Here is a 9,482-nt window from a genome sequence, read left to right as displayed (position 1 = left end):
AAACATGCTGAACGCAGTAAAAATGGCTGGGACGTAATGATGGCATATCATGTGAAAACATTATTGTCCATTTAGACCACGTCCCCGTTTCTCAAAATTCTCAAGACGCAGCGCAGTCTTCACGGTGTTCGTCCGAGTGAGATATGATCTTACACTACTATCAAGTAATATAACTAAACTCCGGTATTGCGTATACACTAGCATATACGCAGCAATGATATTGAGGTTCCATGACATAATAATTCTTCCAATATGTTGCCTGGCAACTTCATTGTTTCTTTTCGCTTCCTTCAGCCGTCGTGATATGTTTGAAAATTCGAGGGTCATTCAACAAATTCTGGCGTTACAGGACTCTAACAGGAGAAAATACCAGCGTCTTTGCACACTGCAACGACATTTAAATAGCACATATGCAAGGTTTTTAAAACCGACAAGAATTCAGCAAGCTTGGCATTGATAAAGAGTGTGCACTTCTGATCAACAATACCGAATACTAAAATGAAGGTTCCACCTAAAAATAATGGCAGTTTTTTGCCTAATCTTGCACTAAAATTGCCATTTTTTTGTTGTTATACAGTACACATACTTTTTATGCAAGATCAAAACGAGACTCCAACGTGACAGAAACCTCAGAAGAGCAAATCCTTAAATAGGGACTTTATACTACCCAAAACGTCTGTCACTCCATAGTTCATCTTTTCGTCTCATTTTCCTATCCTTTCTTATCCATTAAAAGGCTGAAAGGCCGTTAAAATGATAATCAACCTAAGCGATGACATACGAATTTTCAATTTTTCTTTCAAATAATTGCTTCCTGTAGGTTTCGTTAGATAATTATTGTTTATATACGGAGCATTTCGTAGATGTCAACGATACATTCTGGATTTAATCATTTCCATATATTTGTCAACAATTTTGCCATTATCCATCTACACCCTAGTCCAATTCTTTATAACCCATTTCTGAAATCCTTTCGGAGCACTTATCTCTTTTCCCAAGCCAACAGCTAAAGTGTTTCAGTTCCCTTATGATATTAATGGAAGCCTTCCTTGTCCCTGATAATAATTAAATCTGTCGTGTTTTACAATGTTTAATAATCTCTTACATAAACGTATATGTAATTTCTCTATACCTAATGCGTTATGTAAACCCCACACTTCCCTTTCGTAATTGAATACGCTGACAACGTAGGTATGAAAAGTAGTTGTGTTTCTATATTGGAGTGGTTTTTCTTGCAAACATTTCACGCTGTAATTAGTACGTTTTACCCTGATCAAAAAAGTTGTTATGCCTTTTTTTCTGAATTTACCGTTAAAATTCACATTTGCTAGCTCACAACCATTATAACCCGTATATAGGCGCCACTTATTTTTTTAATTAAACAATCAAAATCAACTATTAATATTGAAGTAGGGAGAAAAGCGTCAGGTAGTTCAAACAAAACTAACACATACGGAAAAGAATACTTGCGGTTTCCATTTTATATCCAGGCGGAGCCATCGGGGTGATCAATCAATCCTAACTAATAAAGGTTTACATCAAATCCAGGCCCGATTTCATTAACGTTAATTAGCTTCAGAAATCCTGTAACTTGTCTATGGAAAAGCATTAAGTTTTAATGAAAAATTTAAAAAATCCTTATATTCAGTACTGTTTTCCAATAGAGTCTTTTAAGCTAAGGAATTTCATTACTTTAAGGAATATTGATAAAACTGGGCATTAGAGATTTGTTATCACCTCACTGTGGAGTCGTACAGACATGTTTTCTTTTTCAATTCATTGAAACAAAATTAAAGATTGCTAGCCGTATATATTAGAACGTATGTGTAATGGCACTGTATGTAAAATATGTGTATACATTCAGTGTTGGTAAACCTTTCGGTTATTGATTCATTTAAATATCTGCTATAAAGCTAATCAGGGTAAAGTGCCGAGTACCTGCATGTTGTTTATCTTAACAACCAGGTAGATATAGCCGTTCGGCACTCCTCGGTACCTTTCCAAATAATCACACGGTCTATTTTCAAAACATAGCGTGCTATATTTTCTGCATGTCGATCGTCCTCGGGTGGAATAGGCAGACAGGCATGGAGGGATTTCTATCTCTATGTGTCTACATCTGTCTCCTGGCGCTCATTGGCTGCCTGGTAGACCGCGTGCTGGCGGTATCAGAGAAATACAACCTGTTCGAGAAAGGGCAATGACAGAGGACGAGCGAGATCCATACCGGCCAGGTAGGTTACCGATTTACACCATATACTTATCTAAACAGGATATCTTCCGTCAGAGGCTTGTACTCCAGACCCCCGTTATTAATATAATACGGTGTTATACTCGTCGGCAATTTAATATGTTAACATATGCAATGCATTTGCAAATTACTGAATATGATATGCAATTTTTATGATACATATTTACAACTGTATAGTTACAAATTAATGAGCATGCAGTAAGATTAATCAAATATGAAATAAAACATTAAAAATTGATCTAGATACAAAATTTTAGCATAGTTTTAAAATATTATATATACATATGATATCGGTCATAAATGTGGAATTATTAACCATTAACCATATTATGTCAAGAACATATTTTTCAATCTGTTGTCTTGTGAGATAATATTGTCATACTTGCTTAAAAGTAGAAAACTGAAATGCAAGTTCGTCGAAGAAATAGAGAATTAAAAAACAATCTGAATGAGAAAAAAGATCTCTATAACAATGAACTTATATTATGAGTATAATCATTTAAAGTGTTGACGTTAAGTGTCCTATTATTACCTGAATGAAATCCGGGTTAATAAAGAGATAATAACGGACAGCAATGTAAAATTAAAATTCCCTAATATCAAAACATACTGCAAGTGTTTCAGTGTATGCACCTGATGTGTCAGTATTCATTAGTATACACAGTTATAACTGTCATTCAACACGTTGTCGTGTACATGTGTCAGTATTTATTAGTACACACAGTTAATTAATGTGTCATTTCACACGTTGTCGTGTACATGTGTCAGTATTCATTAGTACACACAGTTATAACTGTGTCATTCAACACGTTGTCGTGTACATGTGTCAGTATTCATTAGTACACACAGTTATAACTGTCATTCAACACGTTGTCGTGTACATGTGTCAGTATTCATTAGTGCACACAGTTAATTAATGTGTCATTTCACACGTTGTCGTGTACATGTATCAGTATTCATTAGTACACACAGTTAATTAATGTGTCATTTCACACGTTGCCGTGCACATGTGTAAGTGTAAGTATTCATTAGTATACACAGCTATGTAATTAACTGTGCCATTCCAAACGTTGTCGTGTACATGTGTCAGTATTCATTAGTACACACAGTTAATTACTGTGTCATTCAACACGTTGTCGTGTACATGTGTAAGTATGCGTTCTGTCCTTTGTACGTTTGTGTTGGTGCACATACCCATACATCCGTCCCCATCTATCTGTCCGTGTATACATGTCGATATCGTATATTATTGTGAATATCTCCTGTTTATCTGTTGACATCCTGTTTGTGCAGCTTGTATCTAAAAAAAGAATACGTGGGTTTTAAGATCTGTTCTCAATCGTATAGAAATTAAATGCAACAGCTTTACTAACACAAATTGTACATTATACTCGGCTCTCTTATAGGCTGTATATAATTGTTAAGTTTTCCTCGGACGGGGTTTAACACGCACAGACTTGATAGTAGTGTCGCCATCATCCTGTATATAATTCATAGCTAGATTTTCTGATGCTTGATCGATGAACCATATCTTCGCGTAAACATGTAAGGTAGTTTCTGGTCAATATAATAGATGTGGTATACACTGGTGCAATTAACTTTCCACATCATTGATGATTTATAATTAGAACGCGTCTACCTGTAAATGTATCATGATGTACTTTGTCAACGTATTTCAATATGAAAAGGACACTATCAAAATAGCAGAACTGTGTCTATATTACTATATCACCAAGTCATTAACATGTCAATGCAAAGAGTACTAGGTTCTTATTATGTCTTTCAGTTTCTTTGGCGTTATTTACCCCGAAGTAAAGAGTTACATGTAAGGACATTTATGTTTAGTTTCATGGCTTTTCGAGGGGGAACATTCCATAAGGAGTCTAATTATCCACTACACCAATGGGATGTTTGCGCGACAATTGTTTATGTAACATTAAAACACAGTTTCGAAACGATCCCACTTTGTCAATGGCCGCGTCCTGTAATTAGTATTGATAAAATATGGATATACTAAGAGTAAGTGTTCATTGCATGTATTTTACAGTAGGAATAAAAAGGTCACAACCACATGGGTATATATCCCCAAACCGATATGCATGCTAGTCGAAGAGACAGCGTCGCCAATTTAGACTTACGATTTACCAGGCGTCATTGAACGAGTTAGATACGAGTACATGCATATGAAAAGTCCTTGCAACATCCAGTCAGTTGAAAAGTTTTTAGATATATAGATTAACATTGATTTATTACTGAGAGAACGAAACATTACACAGAAAAAAAAAACCAATACAATCGTAACACAATAGAGAACCAATGGAATCGCTGAACATTTTTTCTGCAACCTTTCCTCAGGGATCAAAATATAATTTTCAGAGAACCAAATATTGCCGGAGAACCTAACAGCATTTCCGGAGATTCCAATATCATATCCATGTCAATATAACAGTCGTGGAACCCATTGCAATACCATTGCCGGGGAACCCAATATCATTGTTGGCGAACCCAATATCATTGCCGGAGAACCCAATATCAATGTCGGGGAACCCAATATCATTTTCGGGGAACCTAACAGCGTTGCCGGAGAACCTAACATCTTTGCCAGGGAATTTGGTTTGGTTTGATTGTGTTTGTTTAAGGTCCTATCAACGGCTAAGGTCATTTAAGGACGGCCTCCCGTGCGTGCGATATGCATGCGTGTTGTGAGTGCGTATTTGTGTGCTGGGAGGCTGCGGTATGTTTGTGTTATGTCTCCTTGTTATAGTGCTACCTCACTGAAGCAAACTTCCGAAGACATCCAGCAGGACACCCACCCGCCGGTCACATTATACTGACAACAGGCAAACCAGTCGTTCCACTTCTAATATGCTGAGCGCTAAGTAGGAGTAGCAACTACCATTTTTAAAGACTGGTATGTCTTGTCCAGTGGAGAGAATCCAAAGGTTTCCTCACAGGGGCGAACGCTCAACTCAAGGCCAAAAGTGAGGCATTGCCAAGATAGACATTAGGAAGAAGAAAGTAAAGAAAGAAGAGAAAAGATAAGATCCAAAATTTAGTCGCCTCTTACGATGAAACTAATATCATTGTCGGAGAACCCAATTGCATTGTCGAGGAACCGAATACCACTTTAAGCACCGGGCATATTGTCATTTAATATGAAGCGTAGTCTACAGGTTGGCTCTTCCAGTTATGCATATATTAAAAGGAAAATAGATTATTTTAACATTTCGTTTCAGGAAGACAGCGTGAGGTTTTGTTTGAAACATATCCCAAAAGAACATCCGTTTCATTATAAAATGCCTACATATGATATCAGTTAAATTGAATGTCGACCCGGTCAATACGGGGAACAGCTGTGGCAGTGTAGTAAAGTCTCACTACTCTTTCTTAGACTATATATGTGTTTGTCATGGCTCTAGCCTCTGTTAAAAGACAATTATTGAGGATAAAAGATAACTGGGTGTAATCGGGTTGGATATTGCTGTTATAGAATAGGTAAGTGTAACAGCTAGCTAGTCCTGCCTTTGTAAGTCTTGGTATTCATTGATATAGGCGTACTAGTGTTAGACTGGGTATAGCTGCCATTTAGTATTGTTGATAAACATTAATGACTTTCTGCCATTAATCTGTCGTACCAAATAACAATCTTAATCAATTAACCATCCACTCTTATATCAACAGATCTGACGATATGGGACCCTGCTCATTGCCAGGAGTGGTTCAGTGGATGGCGAGTGGTATGCGAGTACAACAGACGGTGTCGGCCAAGGACACCCAGCTACTGTTCCGGGAGCCAGGGGTGCTAACAGGATTCCGACCACAAGACAAATCATGGACTCACTATCTATGCAGTATCTGTCAAGTCCACAACGAATCGGTCAACATTTGGTCACACCTGCTCGGGTTCTGTATGATTCTTTACACGATGTACCGATATCTAGCCGTTGACTCAAGTTCTCACAATTCACACTGGTTTGTTATATTCGCCTTCGGGCTCTGCTGCCTAATATATACTGCCACCAGCTCCTTCGCTCACATATTCCATTCGAAATCGGCCCTAATGCACTACACGTGTTTCCAGATCGACTACTTGGGTATTGGATACTTCTCCCTCGGTTTTGCTATCGTCACGTTTCATTGCAGTTTTCACTGCCATTACTTCTTATTGTCAGAGTACTACTTTCTTCCGGTCAACGTCATGTTAAGCTGGGTCGGCTTCCTGTGTTCAAGCGTTGCCAAACTGCGGTACCATCGTCCATATCCGTTTCAACGTAAAATGTGGAACCTGTGTTCCTTCGGCTCCCAAGGACTGGTCGTGTTTAGTTTGGTGATGTTTCGGTACAAGGACTGCTGGCTGGATGATGCCTGCTCTTTGTCTACATTAAACCACCACACAAGTGTCTTCATAGTAGCCCTCGTCTCAGTTTTCTTCTTCTCTAGTCATTTTCCAGAACGACTCTTTCCGGGAAAGTTTGATATTGTCGGTCAAGGTCATCAGATATTCCATGTTTTGTGCGTAGCGGGAACGTTGCTTGAGTTCAAGGCTGCATACATTGACATCCAGACATATAGCGACAAAATAAGGGCGGAAAAGGTTCAGCCAGACACATCCGCCATGTTCACAGCGATGATAACCTATGGGATTCTGTCTCTAACAACGGTAGTTCTCCTCAATCCGTACACAAAGCGCAAAATTCATCAAGACCTGCAAAGCCATGATAAATGCCAGTAAAAATCCAATGTGTTTGTGATAAGATGTACTGTATATTGTTGAAGTCATTGAATGTTTGTAATTTTAGACACTGTGAGTCATTGTAATTAGTAAGTAATTAGTGATTGTGTAATTGTAAATATTAGTTGTTGTAATTACATATATACTGTGTTTCATTGTAAACTTCTAATATTTCTAATTACACGTGTATGTGTATATGTTTACATACTAGATGTTTGTTAATGCCCATATAACGTATGTCTACAATTCTATTCGAATGCGATACAAAGACATGTACGTGTTTGTATATGTGTTGATATATATAAAGGCTAAACCGTGTTTGTATGTGTTAATATATACAATATATATCATTGAGTCATCAGCAAAACTCAAACAAATATTGCCAGAGCCACCGTTATTGGCCTATCGTAGACCAAAAACGTTAGAGATCTGGTGGTGAACAGCAAATTACCTTCTGCCTCTGTCCTAGAAACTGGCGCTTTTAGGCCTAAATACATGCAGCAAAAAAAAAACAAAAAAAACAAAAACGTGCAACTTTGTCCATACGGAGTCTACATATACGTTTACATGGAAATTAACAACAAACTTTCTCACATTTTACAAACACGGACATGTACATAAGCAAATGTATATCTCCTTTCCTGCAAAAAATGCAGAATGCAGTATGTTGAAGAAACCAGCACAAAGCTGAACATCAGAATCAACAACCACCGTTGCTCCATCAAGCAAAACAAACCTGACTTCCCTGTGGCAAGGCATTTCAATTAACCTAGTCATAGTTGGAAGGCCATGCAGGTGGTTGCTATTGATCATTACCCTACCTGGGATTATACTCGATTGCCAACTTACAAACCCGCTACCCTCGAGGTTTGAACGCACGTTAAAGGCTTTGTTCGCTACTTGACCCCATGCTGGTATCTGACAATTCATCTAATTAATTATTCAATTTGTAAATATTTTCTTAATTCCTGAACTATTGTTTTTTGGATATCCTACATTACATTGCGGCTATTCGATACTCAATTTGGCCGCCTCCCGTCCTCGACAATACACTGCATGCAACGATACCTAATTTGGTCGCCTCTCGTCATCGACAATCCGATACTCAAATTCAGTCGCCTCCCGCCGTCGACTTTTTCTCGACAGTCCCCAACAGTCTGTAGTGTATCCGATAGTGACATTTCGGCACTCATACAATTTTTTTTGCACAGTCCCAATTTTTTTCAGATAACTTTTCTGTCAGGGACGTTGGATAATTTGACTGTATACATCATATTTTGAGAGTTCTTCAGACTTCATACACCATATATTTATCCATCATCATTTCATGGACGATAATGCATCAAGTATCTATGCAATATCGTCCACTTGTTCCTTTACTCTATCCATATAAAATCATTTGGGACGAAACGTCCATTAACACTTCGACATTTGCACGCGCGGGATATTTTCAAATGTCTTGGCCGTTGGTCACATACATAGCGTTCCTTCATAGAACATGGCTTTGTACATGTCACGCTAGCCACCGCCTTCGGCCCACGCCAGCTAAAGGGTTCATGGTTGTTATTTCAACTACTCTACCAAAAACTATCTAGTCTTACTTAGTACAGTATGTGATTGAAGGGGCGGATTGCCTCGAAAATTTGACATTGTTCATGTCCAAACTGTTAGAATTACTTATATGCCCCATATTAACATTTCATAGTTGGAAGGACATGCAGGTGGTTGCTATTGACCATTACCCTACCTGGGATGAAACGAAGCGTCGGTCGAGGGAAAGATATTGGATTAGATCTAGTCTAGATCTACCAACTTACAGTTCAATTCAATTTTTATTAACTTTAGGCCTTACAGCCCATCATTATAAATACATGTATAACAAAAAAAAAAAAAAAACAATGAACATGACACGCATATGTCGTAATTATTGATTATACACATGTAATATCGATGGCCCTAGTGACCGATTCCACCCTAAATATTAGAGCCACACAGGTGGTCTGAACTAGAGGTCCAAAGTGGCCGTTCATTATCTATAATTTTGAAAAAAGAGTAAAACATGTAAGATATGAAATTAAAATAATTAGGTTACCTAACTGACAAAGAATTGTATAATGTATGTAGCATCCTACTTTCTACAACGTATTCTAGAACACTAGAATTTGAAGTATCGCCAAGAAATAATATCTGGTGGTTCCGCTGGACAAAGGATAAGGATAATATACAATGGAATGAATAACACACGTCGTTTGTATTGCAACTTGAAATGTAATATCAAACAAACTATGAAACTGTACTAATACTTCTTGCTCCTGTTTAGCGCTCAGTAAATTAGGAGTGGGACGACTGGTTCGCCCGTTGTCAGTATAATGTGACCGGGTGGGGTGTGCTGCTGGGTGTTTTCGGCAGTAAGCTTCAGTGCGGTAGCACTATAAATCGGCAAAAGTTCCGGCCTATCACAAGGAGACTTAACACGTACATACCGCAGCCTCCCAAAAT

At 38.0% G+C, this 9,482-nt stretch overlaps 1 protein-coding gene across 1 annotated transcript; it reads left to right on the top strand.

Moving 5' to 3' along the window:
• Positions 1-2,022: 2,022 nt before the first annotated feature.
• Positions 2,023-8,886, top strand: LOC117325822 (membrane progestin receptor beta-like). Its single transcript, XM_033882308.1, has 2 exons — positions 2,023-2,234; positions 5,933-8,886. Exon 2 carries the CDS (start codon positions 5,943-5,945, stop codon positions 6,981-6,983), a length of 1,041 nt encoding a protein of 346 aa, XP_033738199.1. The 5' UTR covers positions 2,023-2,234; positions 5,933-5,942; the 3' UTR covers positions 6,984-8,886.
• Positions 8,887-9,482: the final 596 nt, after the last annotated feature.

The sequence above is a fragment of the Pecten maximus genome, chromosome 4, assembly GCF_902652985.1.
Source record: "Pecten maximus chromosome 4, xPecMax1.1, whole genome shotgun sequence".
Lineage (NCBI taxonomy): Eukaryota > Metazoa > Mollusca > Bivalvia > Pectinida > Pectinidae > Pecten > Pecten maximus.
This window is presented reverse-complemented; position numbering and strand designations above follow the sequence as displayed.